Consider the following 20,018-nt stretch of genomic DNA (forward strand, 5'->3'; position numbering starts at 1 on the left):
GGCCGGTGGTGGTTTGGGAGCGCGAGGTGAGGGCGACCTGGGCGGGCTGTGAGACCTAGGCGGAGCCTCAGCGGGCGGGTCGTCGACTTGAGAAGTAGTGTGCGAGGGCGTGTGGCATCTGGACGACACATGGGTGACGGTGGGCGACACGGCTACGAGAAAGTCAGCGTCGGCTCGCCTGCCAGCTCATCGTACATGCACAGAGCAGCGCATTGATGCCCGCGCCAGCTATTGGCCGGAGACGCGCTCGCGCACGGGGGGGATAGCAGAGCACGGGGAGGGAGATGGGCACCTACGCGGAGTGTTGCCAGCCTGCGCCGGCGAGGCTGTGAGTTGGGTTCGTCGCATCATGTCGCCATGAGAGAGCCCCATGGAAGCCCTACGGAAGGTGCGGACCTCAAGAAGGTGGCAGAGATCCCCTACGGCATTGCCAGATGGGGCGGTAGTCTTGGGAGAAGAAGAACTGCTTTGGGCGCGCCCTCTCCACCGCGCTCGACGTATGCGCTGGCGCGTCTTGACTCTTTAGGTGGTAATGATACAGAAGCGAGGCAAAAGAAGCGTGATTGGGCCTCGTCCTCGAGTCCCTGTAACAAGTCACGACTGCAGCTCAACGGCCCCCGACTAATCCCATACTACTGCTAAGCCGCCAGCCGCCTAGAGAGCATACCGTGTGCGAAATACAGCGGGGGAGCTGCTTCAGATTGGTGGCCGTGCCAGACCGCCAGACTTGCCCACGGCCTCCATGTCGCCATGGAGCCGTCCAGGCGATGACTTGCAGGAACAGCACATCGCAGTGGGACGAATGAGGACCAGCCCGCCGAATGCCTCAGCTCAGACCCTCGCCTTCCCACACCAGCCATCCCCGCCTCGCACAGAGACTCGTCGACAACGCACGCTTTGGATCGGCGCCGTCGTCGCTCTGATGGAAGCTTCGGCGACGCTCTCCCGCCGCTGGTGCTGGCCGTGTTGATGTCGCCATAGAGAGACTAGGCGGTATCGCTGGCCGCCTCTGCGACCGCCCCTCAACGCTACCCCTCCTCCCTTCACCACGGCACACTGCCCTCACGAGCAGCGCAACTCGTAAACTCTCAAACACGCTTCGCCGCTGCAGCTGCAGCGCCAATACAGACGACGCCCCTCAGCTAATCGCCTGCGCGCAGCTCTGCTCGCCCTCCTGACGTGACGGCCGGCGAGTGGAGTCGCCCTCTTCCCCTGCGCTGCCAGCGCATGGCTGTCAAAAAGGACCATGCCATGCAACATGCTGCACGCCAAAGCATCGCGCTGCACCGCTGTGAACCCATGTTTTCCCATTCATCTCCCAGTGCATGCCTAGTGCCTCGCAATCCTCGACATCATTCATCACTCCGCCATGCATATCCAGTCGCCATCCAATGAGCCGCACCGTCACACCACATACTAAACTCTCTGCAGCATCTCCTGCTTGGGGCTATCGCTGCAGTCGCTGCGGAGCTTCGTTCCTTTTGCATGTTTGCAGTCGCATTGCGTCTGCCGCTATATCCTGGTGCATGGCAACTCAATCGCGATCGTAATATTACGAGATAAGAATATCCTGCGTGGGCGTTGAAATGTTACATTGAACATGTTTTGTTTCCAGCTGGCTATCGGAGATCGTCGACCATCTGCCGGTCGCGTGTAATACCCCGCCACACGATTGCCGCATACAGACCGCTCCTTCTTCAGGTACCCATGGCCATTCCACGTACTCTACCCAACGGCATTTGGGCTGACGGTCGCCCTGCCCAATCGCTGCTAAGCGCCTATCTACAATGCAAGACATGCGAAATCGTGGCGATCCCCGCTAATCCGACACCAACGCGCCAGCGTAGCGCTCTACCGGCACCATTGTACCCGATCGCTGCCTCCGCGACTCCATCACAGCTTGCCCAGAACCCATAGTCAAGGCATGGCTTCCCTGAGTAGAGGAGCGACACGTTTCCGACTGTGCTGCACTTGTCGCTGCCACCAAGTCTTTCTCCACTCGCTCTCGCTGTCAATGTCGTCGGAGCCCTGCCAGTCCTCCAATCCCAACTCATCTTTTGAATTCGTGGCAAATGTTTTGGCAGCCGACACGGCGCCGTCGTTGAAGGCCCATAGTAACAGTTCTCTCTGGAATTGCCCATCTGCACCCGACGACGTGGTCATCAGGGAATACATGTCCAATCCACGCTCCCTTGCAAAGTCCTCCAACGCTTTGAGGAACGCGTCGGATGCCTGAGCACCTGCTTCGTCGCCAGCTTTCTTCTGGAGAAATCCTATAGGCTTGACAACAGAACTAACACCGAGCTTTCGGCCACCCTGGTCCCATTGCTTATAATCCTTCCGAAGTATGTCTTGCAGCTTTAGGCTTCCAATGTCCTTCTTTGCTGCGTTGATCTCCTTGTAGAAGCTGGCGCGGTCGAAGCTTGCAGCCAGCGGGGGACAGAGCATGATCTTAGCTTCCAGGTACTCGACTGCCTTACGGTCATGCTCGGTCGTTTTGTTCTCGTCGTGGAGATCGGCCGTATCGATGAGAATGCTGGCCAGTCCCAACTGGGCGACGTCTGCATCCCAGCGCTTGACAAAGGCAGCGTCGTTGGACATGCTGTCACCCTGCGCATGGGCTGCCCCCGAAGACAAGGCAGACGCGGAAGCCATGTCCCATGATGGCTGACAGTAGTTTGCAATCAAGCTAGTGCAGCTGCCACACTTCTCGATTATCCTCGGCTCGTCGCCTGTGTCTTCCGGTACTTTTTTCTCATCGTCATGATGATCAATGACACCAGCGACACGCTCTGCATATATTTTGCCCAATTGGCCCTGCAGCGCATTGTGGTCTACCAAGATCCATTTGGTATTTTCAGGCGCGAGCTTCGACTGTATGTCTGACAAAGCAGGAAGGTCATCCAACGTGATCAAGTGCTTTGACTCAATATTGGCGTGCTTGAATACGGCCAAGTATTCCGGTCGTAGCTGAATATCGGAAGCTGAAATATTTGTGATTGGTACGTAAAGTGGGCTAAAGGCATTTTTGGGCGGCGACATGGACCGGAGGTATGCGTACAAAATGGAACATGACATCGAATCAAGGTCTGCATTTCATGAGTATGCAGCGCCATTGTGGAGCAGGAGTCATGCTCACCCGCAGATTCATTGCCAATGACGAATGTAATCTTCTGACTAGTTTCAATGGCGCTCCGGAGAGCGCCTCTCGCGTGTGTGAGAAAGGCTCGCAAAGAATTCCTCGGCACCGCCATGACTGTGTTTAGCGGTGAGACGTGTGTAGGTTTCGGGAGGGTGGAAGACGATGAGCGAATGGTGTTCAAGAATGGAAGTGACGTAGAAGGCGCTCGGACCACGCCACGTGCATCACGAGGGCAGGAAGGCGCGATGACGGGAATGTGGTGGGCAAAGCGACGTTGACTGTTTGTGGGTGTGAGGTTTTTCATGGCCAGATCGCGTGACAATTGGGGAGCCGATTGTATTCTCTGGTGTCCTTGCGTTGCTACCTACCCAGCACTTGGAAAGGCGCCGCATGCGCGTGGTGGCGCATGGAGGCTTTGACTGACCTCGACAAGACATCTCGCGATATCCTCAGTGACGTGCCTATGCAATCTCGACGCTACCTGCCGGGACTCCTCTAGTACTCCGTAGCCGACGAGCAAAGAACTGCATGATGGGCAACATCTCGTCGCGGCTGCTCGGCATGCCATCGCCGTTCTTCTTCCACTCTTTGAACTCGATATATTGGAAAGCATCCTTCAGCTTCGTAGTCGCACTGTCGGTGACTGCAGACTTCTTGTCTGCTTTGCAGATTAGCACCGGGGTCTTGCTCTTCTTCTCCAAGGCCTTCAGCGGCACTGATTGGGATAGAGGTCCTCCGATACTGATTACCCCGCCTAGTTCTTCCTCAAGCTGGGCAGCAGCCTGCAGTGCGACCATGCCGCCTTGCGCGAACCCAAAGATCATAATCTCGCGCGCTTTGTAGCCGCATTTGCCGATGAGACCTTCGCGAATGACTTGATCTAGGACCAGAAGTGTGGACTTCTGGACGCCGGTATCCATGTCCATCTCGCCTGTAGTGGAGTCAAAGATCATGTCTTCACCCCAGTGCATCCCACCGAGATCGAACGGCAGCGGGTTCGGCGCTTGTATCGCAATGCATGCTGTTTCTGGGAGGTTCAGCTGCTCGCCGAGCTTCGTAAAGGACGCATTCGTGTCGCCGAGGCCGTGTAGGAGGATCAAGACGTTCGTGGGTGGTTGCGAACCCGGCGCTGCACAAGTTAGCGGGGGTAAGAGAGACTCTTGAGATTGCGACCTACGTGGCGTGATGGTCAGGGTCACTGACGATGGAAAGTCAGCTTTCGTAGGGAGTCGGCCCGGCATGTTGTTGCGAAGATGGTGTTGTGGCTGAGTACATGGTGGAGTTGGAGCACCTGAGACTCGGGAGATAATCGCGCGCTAACTAGCCAAGCTTTCTACCATGGAACAAGCAACAGCCCCAGCGATCGTACCTGAGGCCAGGCTACACTGTTGGCACGAGATTTCAACTTTCATTTCGCATTCCGTGGTACTGTCCATGAGGATTTGGGATCTCTTCCAGGCGCAGGCCCTAGCTCGCGAGCCTAGACGCTCTGTCATGCAAGGCTAAGCTTTACCAAGGAAGCTTGTTTGACGGTGCCGAGAGTCCCGTTGATCTGACGTCCACATCCTGGCCCATTACGCACGCGTCTATACCGCAACAGGTTCGTCAATATACTTTCAAACGTGCCGACACGAAGAGTGAGCCACTCAGATTAAGATTTCAGTGGTCTGGTGCGTAACGTGGCGCAAGAATGAGCTCAAGGACCCTGCATGTGCTTCACAGCTGAGCCACAAGTGGTCCCTGGATGGCTGAGGGCGAGAAGAGAGGGGTACGATCGGCCTCGATGAGTGATTTGTTACTGCCAACAGATGCATGAATGCTGGCCGACTATGACGCCGCGTGGCAGCGGTTGTCCGAGGAGAGATACTTAAAGGCTGACGAAGTACGCCTCTAACATGGACACTACACTCGACTACCATTGCTGAACTACAAATAAGTCCAATAGTACTCCTCATCTTTCCGTCTTCACATCATCAACTATCAAAATGGGTTTCTGGGGTGCGTCTGTCTCACTTATTCAAGATGTCTCTTGCTGACTCCATTACAGACAAGAACGAAGACAACTACCAGCAGGTATACGAGAATGACAACTTCGAAGAGAACAAGTCCAGTCTGGGACACGAGATGATCGCTGGAGGAGCTGCTTTCGCAGGCTTCAAGGCATTCGAAGACCACCAGCGCAAAGAGGGTATGTGTTTCCACATGCTTGATCTTATCGCACACTGACGTCGTCTTAGGCAAGCCGGTATCCCATCAGTTCGCCAAAGAGCTTCTTGCCGGCTTCGCAGGCGCTGAGGTAAGCATCACCGTGTGACGGTGTATGGGATGGCGGCTAATCGGACGTCTGTAGGTTGACAAGCTCGCTGAGACCAAGGGCGAGGACTGGTTCGACCGCGAGAAGGCCAAGCGCGACGCAGAGCACCATGCAGAGCGCATGTACGACGAGCACTACATCGACAACCACGGCGCGGACCAGTACGACCCTCAGCAGTACGGTCGCCCAGAGAAGTTTGAGAGGCGCGGGTGGTAGCGGAGGAGAGGCGACTGTGATTGGTCAGACCCGTAGAAGCAACCAAGAATCCAATGAAGGACTAGCTCAATCCTTTTGAGACCAGTGCTCCGGCCAGCCCCTCGGTATCGTCAACGTGTTTCGTGAACAGTGGCAGCTGTATGTCTCTATCGACGTGGGTGTTTATCCGGTCTTGTGCTGGAGGCTTCTGAGGGGCTTCCACACCTGCAGAATACAGGATCCCTAGGTATGACGTTGTCGCCAATGCGCCAACAGCTGCCAAGGGGAACATGATTCGTGCAAATCTCCTCCGCGGTATACTCAATCTCAGCGTGACAGCCCTCGCAACCACGGTTTAACTGCTGGAGGTAGCACACGACCATCTTCGCATTTACTAACCCTTATCGCGCCCGTGAAACATTCTACAGTGTGCCTGCGCGGAACCTCATGCATCGACGAGAAACGCAAACGCGCTTTTGTGCCCCCCATTGACCGTGTTTGGGTATTGACGCGCCGACGAGACGGTCATGAAGTTCGCAAAGTGAGACGACGCACCGAAATAACTCCAGCCACGGGACTGACTGCAGTAGAGAGCTAGAGCGCGATCTGGTACCGGAGTGGCGGCTCAAGTACTTAGACTACAAGGTGATGCCGACTTCCGCTAGCCGACGCTTAATACCACAGACGACTGACGATACCTCAGGTGGGCAAGAAGAAGCTCAAGGCCATCAGTCGCGCCCTCCGCAATGTCGAATCGACCCCACGCCTCCGCCGACGCGGCACCCAGATCCTGCCCTCGCCCTTCGACGCCGCGCCCAAGTACACGTACCTCAACCGCGACCAGACGGGCAGCGCCAGAGACCCCGAGGACCTGAGGGCGCTTGCTATCACGAACAGCCGCAGCCAGCACAGCCTGCGCCAGAGAGCGAACAGCAACCAGAGTGGCCGCACGCCCGAAGAAGAGCCATTGGCACAGAGCGAGACGAACCGCCGAGACTGGGCACACAACTACGGCAGTTTTGAGGGAAGCACATCTGATGGCGCCACCAAGACCGGCACCTCTGCAGACAAGGCCAAGGCACCGCCGTCCTTGAAGCTGCCTGGGGCTGCGCTCGACCCTGAGAACCCTTCCCCTCAAGGAGGAGCGGCGTCTGGCGCATCACTGCGAAAGCAGAAGACAGTCACGCTTCCTCCGCCAGCAGAGAACGACAACGACAATGCTTTCGAGGTCGGGAAGACGGTTTCGCCCCACAAGCATCACAGCTCGCTGCCCAACCGATACAAGAGCGTCTTCACCCCCAAGCGCATGAACTCGCTGCCCGGCCCTATCACCGAGCACAAGTCGCGCCCATCGGTACGCCGTCTGTTCTCACTGAGCAGCAAGACTCCCCCGGACAGCCCAGGCGACGTCCCCCTCGAAGCCTATCGTGATCTTGACTTCCGGCAAGCCGAGTTCTTCAACTTCCTCGATGGCGAGCTGGATAAAATCGAGTCGTTCTACAAGCACAAGGAAGACGAGGCTACCAAGCGCCTGAATGTGCTCCGCGACCAACTCCACATCATGCGAGACCGACGTATCGACGAGGTCATCAAGCGTCAGACGGACAAGATCAATGCGAAGGCCCACAAGAAACACGACGGGCATCATGTGCTGAGCAACGGTCAGAATAGCAGCTCCGGTGACGAGAATCAACATATAAACGGGAATGGGAATCTTGGAAACACCCTCAAGGACACTTTCCTGAACCCCATAGACGCCGCGTTGGACGCCATCAACGCGGGCAAGTACGGGAAGAGCACCAAGAACATCACACAGCTTGCGACTCCAGCGGCTCTTCAGCCCAAGGACCATCCCGATAGCCGTCGCGACTTTGCTAGACGGCCAGAACTGCCCGACGTGCCATACCAGACAGCGAAACGCAAGCTCAAGGTGGCACTGCAGGAGTACTACAGAGGGCTCGAGCTTCTCAAGTCCTACGCGTTATTGAACCGGACTGCCTTCCGGAAAATCAACAAGAAGTACGACAAGACCGTCAACGCGCGACCATCATCGCGGTACATGAACGAAAAGGTCAACCAAGCCTGGTTCGTGAACAGCGATGTCATCGAAGGACACATTCGAGCGACGGAGGACCTATACGCGCGGTACTTCGAGAAGGGCAACCACAAAGTCGCCATCGGGAAGCTACGCATCAAGATCGCACGAGCAGGCGATTACACAGACAACACATTCCGCAACGGTCTGCTATTGTCGGCGGGTGTTATACTTGGCATCCAGGGTCTCATCAAAGCAAACACTATTGCAGATCTGCACAATACTGACGGGAATGAGTTCGCAGTGAATACAAGCTATCTGTTGCAGGTAAGTTCATCCAAACCATGGATAGGGCAAAGCTAATGTTTTCAGATCTATGCCGGCTACTTCCTCATCAACTTCCTTCTTCTCCTATTCACTCTGGCGTGTCGGACCTGGCACGAGCACAAGATCAACTACGTCTTTATCTTCGAATATGATACCCGCCACCACTTGGACTGGAGGCAACTTGCGGAGGTCAGTACTCATTCCATATCTGGCGCGCTGACACTGACGTACCATAGCTTCCTTGTTGGACTTTGTTTATGCTTGGACTGTTTATGCAAATCAACTTTCATCAGGTTGGGGGAGATGGACTCTATCTCTACTACCCAGTCATTCTTATTGGTATATCGGTCGCGCTTTTGTTCAATCCTCTGAGGATAATGTACTTCCGTACTCGCATGTGGCTGCTGTACTCCCTGGTAAGTCTGATGATCAACTCGTGCAAAACCACTGCTAATGCCTCGCCAGTGGCGCCTGTTGCTCGCTGGTATATACCCTGTCGAATGGAGAGACTTCTACTTGGGCGACATGTTCTGTTCTCTGACCTACAGCATGAGTGTAAGTCCGCCGAACCCATCTCTGCTCCAAATCACTGACCCGCCTAGGGCATCGCACTGTTTTTCTGTCTCTACGCGCACGGTTGGGACAATCCCAACCAATGCAACTCGTCTCACCTACGCGTTACCGGCGTTATGACGACGTTGCCGGGTATATGGCGATTGATGCAATGTCTGCGACGTTACAAAGACACCGGAAACAAGTTCCCTCATCTGCTGAACGGCGGAAAGTACATCGCAACCATCCTGTTCTATGTTTCCACCAGCATCTACCGCATGGATCAGAAACCGTCCACCAAGGCAGTCTTCATACTGTTCGCAACCATCAACGGCATCTACACGAGCTTCTGGGACATCTACTACGACTGGAGTCTCGGTGACCCACATGCCAAGCATCCCTTCCTGCGCAAGGAGCTGGGATACAAGAAAGTGTGGTGGTACTATACTGCTATGTGCATTGATCCGATCTTGCGGAACAATTGGGTTATGTACCTGGTTACACCCCTGCAGCTTCAGCACTCGGCGACTACCTCATTCTGTGTCTCTCTCAGTGAGATCTTCAGAAGAGGCATGTGGTCCGTATTCCGTGTCGAGAACGAGCACTGCACGAACGTCGGTCGCTTCCGCGCAAGCAGGGATGTACCACTGCCGTACTACCTCCCCTTGGATGCAGAAGAGGAAGAGGACCATACCTCCGGTATCCCTCGAGCACCTACCCTCATCGACGAAGAACAGCCCGACGAGCTCCGCCCATACACACCAACCGAGAACAACAACCAAGTCCGTCGTCCAGCTACAGCTTCAGGAGCAGATCTCGAACACTCCCAATCAAATACGCGCAAGCGCCGCGGCCCTCAAGACGACTTCCGCCCCTCTCCTCTCCAGCGCGCGTTCACTCATGTCGGCGAAATCTTCCGCGACGCCCACGCTGAGGACTTTGAACGCAAGACGAAACCGGAGCTTGGACGCGATCCTCGCGAATCGAATAAAGCCGATGACGACGACACGGATGATGATTCGGATAATGAGGAAGAGCAGGAGCAGGAGGCATTGGTCAACGCGGATGGTAGCGATGGCTCGGATAGCAGACATAGCATTGCTGAAGTTGAAGTCGACGATGAAGTCGCGGATGAAGAGGAACAGAGTGCGCTGTCGAGGATACGCGAGGACTTCAACATTGGAGTTACTGGGGCGCGGAGTGATCATACGCATCAGAAGTAGTCTGCGGCAATGCGTAGGTGGCTTGGTTGTTGATGCATGGGTCTGGAGATTATGGTCTTCGCAATGGTTTCGTTTCCTTCGTCCTAGCTTACAACTATTCTTTTCAAACTTCTACCCCAGATCACTTTGCGACCCAAAGTCTCCTCTCTCTTCTTCCGACCAACCTCGGCACGCCCGTCTCTCTCTTCCGACCGCCGTTTCGGTGCCTCTCCAATTTGGTGTTTCGGTGCCTCTGCCCTTCACTGTCGGGGAGAAAGAGAAGGAGACGCCCATCTATTGTTTGTTGAATGTGCTGGTTCTACAACGCAAGCACGACACGGCGAGACGCCCATCTATAGCTTGGGTTACATCCCGGACCAGATTCACATCGTAGCTTCCCGTCCGCATCGGCCTCTTGGTACCGAAAATATCAGTTTGGTATCGCACCAAAAGTCTTTCAGTGTTCTGGTACACGATTCGAGGTCGCATTTCTCGTCGTTGGTAGAGTGGTTCACGTAGAAGACTCGACAAGGGTCTGATGAGATCACAATTGCGAGTACCCATGAGCGTTTCATGGATACAAGTACGCAAAGTGCCCTCTGAATTCCACCCACCGCACCATAACAGCCTCCAAAATACCTTGGGCCGCATTATTAAGATTACTCAACCCCCATCCTCACCCATCAACATGACACAAAAACAACACCTCCACCGCCTCATTTCTCGAACCTTCCTCCCCTTCCACACCTATTCTATTTGTCATTCTACGTTGAGATCTGCATGCGCCATGGTTGCCACATGGAAGATTCCACGTGGAACGGAACATAAACAACGTGGAACGGAGCAAAACCAGATTCGCGGAAACAAGCCAAGATGTAATGATGAGCCTCTTGTAGGCTTTGTTGCGGTTAGCACCAGCGAGCTAGTGACGTGCACGTCACCGCTGGGGATGCTTTTTCCCCGCCAAGAGCCAATGGCATGGGGCGCTAGGTGGATATCAAGGAACATCAAGGAACGGTGCGGTAGAAAAAGGTGTTTCAGCGACCGAGTCTTCGGGCTCTGCGTGAGGCTGAGGCTGGGTGCTGTTGAAGAGGAAAAGAAGTGGCGAATGGGGCAGAGGGGAGTGATTCATGAGTTTGGCTGGCGATGTAATCTCGCGAGTCATGATAAGTATTGAGAATGAGTTATGAGATGGCAGAACGAGTACTGTATGAGAAGCAACAGGGCACTGAAGGAAATGAGTGAGGTAGGGAATATGGGATCGGATGGATGGCTAGATGGGTAGTTCATGATGAGACGGCGTCTTGGTTAGTAGTAGGTTAGCAGTTGTTCGTCCTCGCCGAACACCCCACGGCGCACAAACCTTCTTCTCGCTCGCTATACGTATGGAAATACGACGGAACACAGCCCGAAAGAAAGAACGCTGGTCAAAAGAACCATTGGGTTATCCGAGTTCGAAGGTCTTTGAGTGTAAATACTGGATGTTCCGACGCTGGTGTTAGAGGAGATACTTTCGAGCACATCCACACTCACTCACTCAGTCCACACTTTCAAGTCTACACACCGATTACATTCATCACGTACACAACAACTAACCTCGAGAGATCAAACCACCGCTAAACTCCGACCCGCAACTTCGACCCAACAGCGTCCCTTTACCTACATACTTTACTCCTCCAAGTCTTAATCGCCAACTCAACTATGCCATCAGCGACCCCATACCGCTGCTCTGGCTGCGACTTCCCCAACCCCGCTTCTCACAGCGGCGCTTGCCTCAACAATATTGCCTACTGCCCCAAATCAAAAGGCGACTGGTTCTGCGCCAAATGCCCAAACATTGTGCGCATCACACTGGGCTGCGATAAGGACGGCGTGTATAGGTGTGATCAGTGTGGTGCGGCGTTTGATGCGAAGTACAAGTACACGCCGCCGGTGAGGAGTTGGAGCTCGGCGGAGAGGAAGAAGGGGACGGAGTATGAGGGGAGGTGAAGAGCGGAGGGTCATGCGCTGAAGATCAACTTTTACGGGAGAGGGAGCGGGCGGGTTGTGAGCAATTCGGTGGGAAAGATGAGCAGTCATGGTGTAACGGTGCGAAGGACGCGAAGGATTCGAATGATGGGCAGGAACATTTCGTAATATGACGAAATCAGGGTTCCGAGAATAGCTCGCTTAAGTGCGCAGGGAAGGGCTATTCACGGCCGAAAAGACGACATACCCAACATGTACACGAGCGGTCACAGAACATTGTTTTGGAACAGATTAGAAGGAGTTCATAGAGCGGGATTTGGAAAGGCAGGATAGATCGCATCGACAGCGACAAAATGACTTTTAGGTCAGTGCAACATCACGGACCAACTAGCGGGATAGAGACGAGGCGTTATCTATATACAAGACGTGTTATATCTATGAGTCTTTTGGGTTCGTCACTTTGGTTGTGTTGGAGGTAGTACAGCCCCGCCATGTTCAGTCAGAAGTTATCATCAGTCGGTGACTTGAATGCAACGACTCCATCGAAACACTCGATAGAGTCAATCCTTTGACTGTACTGAGCAACATGGAGAGCAATATATGAAAGTTAATGTGTAGATTTTGTGACTCCTCGGTAGTATAAATTGCGTTTGTGGTAAGCTCTACATGTAGGTACCATCTATCAATTGAATTCTCTTAGCCACTGCGACCGTTCATCTACTACCGTATTCCCGTCGAGCAGAAGCGAAACGGCGGTCAATAATACCGGATTTACTCGTATCTGTTGATCAGTCTTCAAAAATCCGCAGACCTCGAGCAAACGGCGAAGCTTCCAGGTCGAAAATCACTCTATACGGACTCAAAGCTACCTAGGTACCACCACCCTACGCCAATCTTCCAGTTTCGCCCCGGCAGTATCAATACCAAAAGCTGGTCATGGGTGGATCAGTAGATTATGCTTGCACCAAATGCGGTTTCGTCAATGACCATGAGAACGGTGGTAAATGCGAAAACGATATCGAGCCCTGCGAGAAGTACAAGCTGGATTGGGTCTGCCATGATTGCGGAGAGATCAACAAGCACAATCCGAATCTTCCCACCGATAGCGTTCGACGTTGCCACAAATGCCAAACCCCTCACGATCTAAACAACCCATACCGAGTGCCGTATAGAAATTGGTTTCTAGAAGCCGTGGCTCGGCGAAACGCAGAGCGAGATGCAGAGCGAGATGCATTACGGCGCGGTTTGAGATCGAACCCACCTGATCGATAGGAAAGGCCAGAAATATGGGCAACAACAGAGCGGCTCAAGGTGGAAGGATTGAGGTGCAGGGGAATTGAAGGTACCGGCTAAGGTGTGTCACTTTGGTTGGATATCTCGGCGCCGGACTACCTAGGTAGACGGACTATAGGGAATCTGGTCGTCTTATTTGACGGAGGAAGGAATGTGTATAACACATGACGGTCTTTTTACTAGTTCTCATGATAGAGATAATGGTTAATCGATTCCAATCTAAACTAGAAAAGAAGTGAAGGGTGAACCCAGTCCTCCCTGCGAAAAGGGTTCGCGTTACATATACGACAGTGAAGTCAAAAGCATGCCCCGCAGGTCGTGACTCCGCTGAGACACAAGATTGAGTCGAATTTTGACTGCACTGAACGAAGTGATGAGCCAGGTGCAATCACAAGTGACTTCGAGATGTGATTCCCTTCGCCATTTATTGAGGGGAGGCCTCAGGTATCGTTTTTGTCGTTTGTATTTCGGTAATCAAATGTGACTTAAGAGCTTGTGACTTTGAGGTGTAGTTGCCTCCGCCATCAATAGATGGGCGGCCTCACTTCCATGGTTATTGTTAGTATCGTTTGTATCGCGACAATCACATATGGGCATGATATGTGAATCTTCATTGGCATAATAGACTTCGCTGGCTGCCTCTATTAATATACAATACAACGCATACAACACAACACTCAAGACTATCAACAACAACGAATATCCATCATCTATCTTCCTCGGTTGTCAGCAGGTCTACAACCGCAACCCCTATTAATAGTCTACTTCGATCTCGTAAGTGATCCTCCACTAACAATAGACTGCCCAGCTAACTAAGCCATGGTATCACAGGACAGTACATTCGCGCCCAAAGCTAACAACACCCAATCACGACCACCAAATCCTATCTCGACCGCACGAAAAGCCAACATACACCATGCCTCACTCCGAACACTACCGATGCGGTCTGTGCGATTACCCCAACTACAAGGGCAACACCAAGAAATGCCAGAACGCTTACTTCGATTGTCCCAAGATGAAGGGAGAATAGATCTGCTCTAACCCAGACTGCCGCGCAATCAATTTATGTGAGCGTAAGCATGGTGTGTACGTTTGCCCTGTTTGCGGAGTCCCCCGAGACGCGAACCCGCCGTATGAACCGCCGGTTAGAAGTTGGAGTTCGCAGGAGAGAAGACGTGGTACGGAGTATGAGACTTTAACCTAGGTCTGCAGGGTTACATAGATTGGGGTTGGCGGGATTCAGAGACTGTTTAGAGATATTTATTTCATTATAGCACTTGTTCAGTGGGTTAGATAGGCTTCGGATAACCTGTACGTATTAGTTGGGTAAAGTAGCATGTTCAATACAAGATAGGGTTTCTTTTAACTTCTCTGATGACTCCAAAGCTAGTACATGCGTAAATGTCTAGTTTTTAGGCTACTTCGCAGCAGGATTGATGACAAAAAGTTGCATCAAAACGACAAAAGTGGAGCGAAAAGTATGCCCTGTAGACCGTCAGTCTTTGGAAGTCTCATGGAAGCATGCCATAACCGCCCTTTCTCAAAACCCCTCAAGGATTCACCCCACTCCACCTCGCCACCACCTCAATAAACTCCCTCGCAAACCCCTCCTTCTCCTCTTTACTAAAGATCTCCTTCCAAACCTCATTCTCCTCCACCACCTCCTTCGCCAACACCTCATCCGCCTTCTTCGCCAACTCATACAGCTGCCTCCCAGCCTGGCGCACCTTCAACACAACCGCCGTCTCCTCCTTAGTAATCATATAAGGCGCAATGTCAGCTTTCAGCATATCAAACCCCATGTCAGTAGCGTAAAAGTCATCTAGCTGCGCTTTCTGATATGCCTCCAACGCCTCCATCTGCTCTTCGAAGCGGGTGAGGAGGGCTTTGGCGTGGGTGCGACCGTCCATCCACACAGCGGTTTCTTCGAGCATTTCTTTCCGGTTTGGGGCTTCGTCGAGATGGGCTTCGGTGTCGGCTTGGGTTTTGTTGGCGCCGGAGATGGTGTCGTGGGCTATGGGGAGGAGGGTTCGCTCGATCAGCTTGCGGTAGTCTAGAATGAGCATTTTTAGCGCGGTAAGACGGTTGTTGAGGGAGGCGATTTGGGCATAGGGGTGGGGGGTTGCGGTCGACATGGTAGGATATTTGATGGGGATATGAAGAGGAGAGAGGATTTAGTAGTGCGGCTTCTTTTCAAATGAGGTGGATGAGTTTGTGAAGCAAACTTTTGAGATATCATGAGATCTAGAGTTGAGTTATCATGCTGCCAAGCTGTGTTCAAAACGTGGTGACTGTGTATCTGGTGAGGGAGAACAATAGGAGCGATGAGCAAACGCAGGTTGGACGTGAAGGAGCACGACGGTCAATTGCAGACAATAGAAAAGAATGCTGCTGAATAGACTGTTTTGTGACTTTAATTCGAGGAGGCAGCCACCCACGGAAGAGAATATGCGTATTGAGACGTCATGGTTGCTAAGCTGCTAAAGGACGCCGTGGTTGAAAATATAAGAGCGATGGGTCTGCGAGAGTAGTTCACTCAACATGCGTACACAAGGTATGTCTGTAGTAGCCGCGTCTCGTGCAGTCAGCAGACTTAGTCATCGAGATTAGCATTTTCATAGCCACTATGCTCATGTATCGTCTGCGATGTTGTTACGTGTCTACTTGGGAGATAGCTCTCATGGCCTCTGACTAAGCGCCAGCTTCCTCAATTTCCCATCTCTTAGAACCATCTGATGCCCAAAAGCTGACGGGGAGATCTTGTAACCTAGGCGCACCCCATCTCTACAAATTGCTGTCTAGAGCTGGCTTTCTTCAAGCTCGTGATTGTTGCATTGACGGCGTGACAAGATCGGCTTAATCACAGGTCTTCATGCCACGTATGCGCTACTGATTGTTCGAAATTGTTCGGAATACGAGATCAAGGCCAGGAAGTCTAACACAACAAACAGGATTAAGGGGAGCTGATGAAGAGAACAAAGGCGATGGACAATCTAGGCAAGTTCGGAGACCGAGGTAGTAATAGTGCACTCGTTGACAGCACATAGTGTGGGGGTGAGCGACTAAATGGCAGAACACCGCCCCATGGTGGCGTCGCATAACGCTGTCATTTAGGAGGTAACAACGAGACACTCTCCCAAGGTATGCCCTGGGGGCTGGGAAGCCGCGTCGGGACGAAGCGAGCCGACTAGGCCGCTTTAGATGGGGCCCCGGGATACATGCATGGACCTGGCAGTCATCTTCGTCACGACTTTGGGTCCAAGTCCAAGCGCGTCGACGAAAGAGGTGGGGGTGGCTCAAGGCTGTGCAGCACTGTCATCATCATCGAGGTAATGTCGATGAAGTCAATGAGCTGTTGAAACATGCCGAGCTCCAATTGGGATCCGCAGCCAGCTGGGAGTATAATGGAAGAATTGTGAGAAGATGAAACCGCGATAATTCATGTCCGAAACTCACAAAGACATCTAGAACAACGGAAGAGCCCCTACTTCTATTGACATGACTGCTAGCGTCAGGCACCGGACTGGGAAATGAGACGGATCGCTGCTCATTTCGCGCACGGAAGCGACCCGCACACACAGATGATCGGATCGATAGGCGAAGCCGCGGCAGCGCTGCTTGGTGTCATCTCGGTAGTTGTCGTGAGGTGGCCAGGTACAGGTCGTGGTCCGCGGCATACGATCGTGTTTGAGAAAAGTAAAGATCGTTGACGTAGATGCGGGCGCTAAGCATGGACTTGACGCGATATCACATGACCAAAGCATCATCACGACTACCTATGCAGCGCAGCGATCATCGGATCCGGGTACAAGTAGCGCTCCGTCACACCGCTCACAGAGAGAGGTGCGACAGCGCTCGCGGGGTAGACAAAGGCGCTGGTCGCGATTGGGTCTCGTGAGCCTCAGCAGATAACGCAAGAGGATGCATGTCATCTCCTGGGGCTGCCATTGGCGCGCGAGGTTACGCAGAGATGTGAGGGTTCGCATCGGCTGCAGAGTAGAGTGAAAATGTTGATGGCACACAGGAAGGTGTGTCGAAGCAAAGACGCCTCGTGACGCTTGTAGCGCCACCCAGCAACGCGTGGGCTTGACTTGACATGTTACTCAACAAATCTAAAACGAACCACGACCTTGTGTGGGAAATGCCCGCAGCCCGTCAAATGCTCGCACCGCGGAGCAGAGGCATTGCTAGCAGAATGATCGGTGCTTCCGTTGTCGATGTCTGTCTTTGTCGAACAAAGCAAATGCCAGATTCCATGGCCCGCGCCAGCCGTGCAAGCTGCGACGGTGGAAAGTACGGTGAGCAAGCCAATAGTTGAGACAGGGTTGCTTTGCCTGCCTCAACTGCAGCACCCCTTGGCAGCCTCTCTCACCATGACGTATGAATCGAACGACAAGGGTAACCCACCCCCAGCGCGCCCGAGATCTAGCCTAGTAAAAGTCAATCGGCGGATTGACACCTGCAAACAGCCAATCTGCCACCCAAATTTGCTCGAGTCGGCGAGCTGCGCGCGGTCGGTCCCAATTTCCGCAGCGTGCGCTCCTCGAAGGGGTGTTGCCCAACCGCGAGCGCAACGGCCGGGGGTTTTCAAGCAATCGGAATCGAGGCGGCACAAGCGAGCCTGTGTGTGCATCTAACAGGGAACGGCGAGGCTGCAGCACGTTTATCGTGAATGCGGGAAACACTAGTTGGGGCACGGTGCAGGGTGCTGTATTGAGGGGAATCTGTCGGCCCGCGCTTGCTCTCACCTAGTGGCGCTATGATAAGCTGTTGCCCGTAAAACCTTGATTCCCATCCTCTGTTATTATGCGAAACTCGTCCTCCTCCATTCTCTACTAATCGTAATACCGCCATCATGCCTCCTGATCCAAAGGACGCGCCCTTCCCCACCAAGCAGCTCTTGATTCTCGGTATGTATGGCGGCTGCAGGTGATGTCATGTTGATTGGACCGTCGCTGACCACCGCTTAGGGATATGCCGATTCTCCGAGCCTCTCGCCTTCAACTCTATCCTCGCCTACTCACCTTTTATGGTGCGGGACCTGGGCATCAGCAAACACGATGCTTCGTTCTACGCGGGACTCTTGGTGTCAGCGTACGCCATCGCTGAGGCCATGACGGCCCCATTATGGGGAATGGTGTCTGATGTGTACGGCCGGAAACCTGTCGCGCTCATTGGCTTGCTCGGTGTCGCCGCATCGAGTCTCATGTTCGGTGTTGCGGAAACGTACTGGGTCGCCCTGCTTGCGCGCTTCATCGGCGGTGCACTGAATGGAAATGTCGCAATCATGCAAACTATGGTCGCAGAGTCGGTCAAGAACCCAGCCCACGAGCGTAAGTAAATCGCGCAGTCCGCATCAGGCAGGTCAAGCTAACACGAGATAGCGCGCGCATATGCCACACAGCCCTTCGTCTGGACGGTGGGCGGTATCATCGGTTCGGCCATGGGTGGTTTCCTCGCTCAACCAGCACGACTTTACCCCAACGTTTTCGACCAGGACGGTATTTTCGGACGCTACCCGTATCTTCTGCCTAACCTGATCGCCGCCATTGGTATTCTGCTGGCCATTCTCCAGGGTATGATCTTCTTGGAGGAGACCCTGGTCCGGGAAGAGAAGCCAGAGGGAGAGAACGGCATCGAAGACCACCACGATTACCACGACCATCTGGACACCATCAACGAGACCCCCGCAAACGAGCGCAGCCGTCTCCTTCCCCCGCCGTCAAACCATCAGCATGCGAACCGCGACGCCCGAGGCTCAACCGCTGGCTCGATGAGACATCGTGGCTCCATGTTGAGCGTTACGCGCGACCGATTGGCCTCCATGTCGGTTTCCGGCAGCATTCGACAGATCCGCAAACGAGCTTCTTTCCTGGAAGAAGGTATGCCCATGCCTTTTGCTCAAAACTTCGATATCCGCCGCTCGTCTTTTGGAACCATGCACTCGATCAAGGTCCAGCAGGATGTGCTTCCGATCCGGGGCGGACCGACCCCGAAACCCCGAAAGACGTTCAACCGGACTGTAGTCATGATCGTTCTCGCTATGGCCATCTTCGCTTTCCATCAAATGGCCTTCATCTCGATTCTCCCGGTTTACATTCTGGACACGCCTGCAAACCAGGGCCTTGATTTCCAGGGTGGACTAGGACTGGACTTGCCCGATGTTGGAAAGTTCCTCACGGTCAACGGTTTCATCACGCTCTTCGTCCAGGGTTTCATCTTCCCTCCATTTGTTGAGTGGGTTGGTGTCTGGAACTCCTTCATCTGGATGATCATCCTTTACCCGATTACATACCTCATCGTACCTTTCATCAGCGCTCTTCCCCACGGACTCATTACCCCAGGCATCTACGTTTCGCTTTTCCTGCAGGCCTTCTTCGGTATCATCGTCTTCCCATGCGCCCTGATCCTGATGAAGAACGCCGTTCCTTCACCACTGGTACTTGGTCGCGTCAACGGTATCGCCATGTCAGCGTGCTGCTTAGCGAGAACCATCTCTTCTCCTCTGATCGGATTGATTTACTCGCTCGGTGGATCTGCAGCAGCCTGGTTCGCTCTCGCTGCCGCGGCCATCTTTGGCATGATCCAGCTTTTCTGGGTCCCCAAGGAAGATGTCGGCGCTGTTCAAATCGACAACGCCCTCAAGAAGGTTATACATCACGATATGGATGAGGATGCGGTAGACGACATTTCCATCATTGAGTCTGTACGATAACAGCGCTCAAAACGATTACGACAGCAACAAGTTTGAAAAGCGGTGGATCTTGGAGTAATATCTAGAGCGTCTTGATTTCCGACGCTGCATGTCTTTCGGCGTTGTATTGGGTTTCCTCGACATGTTCATGTCTTGAGTGCCTGGTCTTCTATGTTCTTCATTGATGCTAGCATCACAGCATTTTTTCTTTCTTGCATAGCGCGTTGATAGAGCTCAATGCCACTCATGTTGCGACTTGGACGGATCTTATCCTTGGAATCCTTGAATGTGATGCT

The 20,018-nt window shown here is 53.4% G+C and overlaps 5 protein-coding genes across 5 annotated transcripts; 2 read left to right on the forward strand and 3 right to left on the reverse strand.

Annotated features, from left to right (window-relative positions):
• Positions 1 to 1,917: 1,917 nt before the first annotated feature.
• On the reverse strand, positions 1,918 to 3,254 carry J4E90_008760 (uncharacterized protein; the record flags this gene model as incomplete). The annotated part of the gene is made up of 2 exons (XM_051438282.1): positions 1,918 to 3,089; positions 3,140 to 3,254. 2 exons carry the CDS (start codon positions 3,252 to 3,254, stop codon positions 1,918 to 1,920), a joined length of 1,287 nt encoding a protein of 428 aa, XP_051287592.1.
• A 349-nt stretch (positions 3,255 to 3,603) lies between these two features.
• J4E90_008761 (uncharacterized protein) lies at positions 3,604 to 4,383 on the reverse strand (the record flags this gene model as incomplete). The annotated part of the gene is made up of 2 exons (XM_051438283.1): positions 3,604 to 4,271; positions 4,320 to 4,383. The coding sequence occupies 2 exons, from the start codon at positions 4,381 to 4,383 to the stop codon at positions 3,604 to 3,606; spliced, it is 732 nt and encodes a 243-aa protein (XP_051287593.1).
• A 744-nt stretch (positions 4,384 to 5,127) lies between these two features.
• Positions 5,128 to 9,788, forward strand: J4E90_008762 (uncharacterized protein; the record flags this gene model as incomplete). The annotated part of the gene is made up of 10 exons (XM_051438284.1): positions 5,128 to 5,140; positions 5,190 to 5,330; positions 5,380 to 5,438; positions 5,493 to 5,665; positions 6,242 to 6,296; positions 6,355 to 8,013; positions 8,059 to 8,202; positions 8,250 to 8,429; positions 8,479 to 8,568; positions 8,616 to 9,788. The coding sequence occupies 10 exons, from the start codon at positions 5,128 to 5,130 to the stop codon at positions 9,786 to 9,788; spliced, it is 3,687 nt and encodes a 1,228-aa protein (XP_051287594.1).
• Positions 9,789 to 14,578: 4,790 nt separating this feature from the next.
• J4E90_008763 (uncharacterized protein) lies at positions 14,579 to 15,163 on the reverse strand (the record flags this gene model as incomplete). The annotated part of the gene is made up of 1 exon (XM_051438285.1): positions 14,579 to 15,163. One exon carries the CDS (start codon positions 15,161 to 15,163, stop codon positions 14,579 to 14,581), a length of 585 nt encoding a protein of 194 aa, XP_051287595.1.
• A 2,720-nt stretch (positions 15,164 to 17,883) lies between these two features.
• On the forward strand, positions 17,884 to 19,743 carry J4E90_008764 (uncharacterized protein; the record flags this gene model as incomplete). The annotated part of the gene is made up of 3 exons (XM_051438286.1): positions 17,884 to 17,938; positions 17,999 to 18,361; positions 18,413 to 19,743. The coding sequence occupies 3 exons, from the start codon at positions 17,884 to 17,886 to the stop codon at positions 19,741 to 19,743; spliced, it is 1,749 nt and encodes a 582-aa protein (XP_051287596.1).
• Positions 19,744 to 20,018: the final 275 nt, after the last annotated feature.

Source organism: Alternaria incomplexa (genome assembly GCF_024043165.1).
Source record: "Alternaria incomplexa strain BMP 0042 chromosome Unknown scaffold_14, whole genome shotgun sequence".
NCBI lineage: Eukaryota > Fungi > Ascomycota > Dothideomycetes > Pleosporales > Pleosporaceae > Alternaria > Alternaria incomplexa.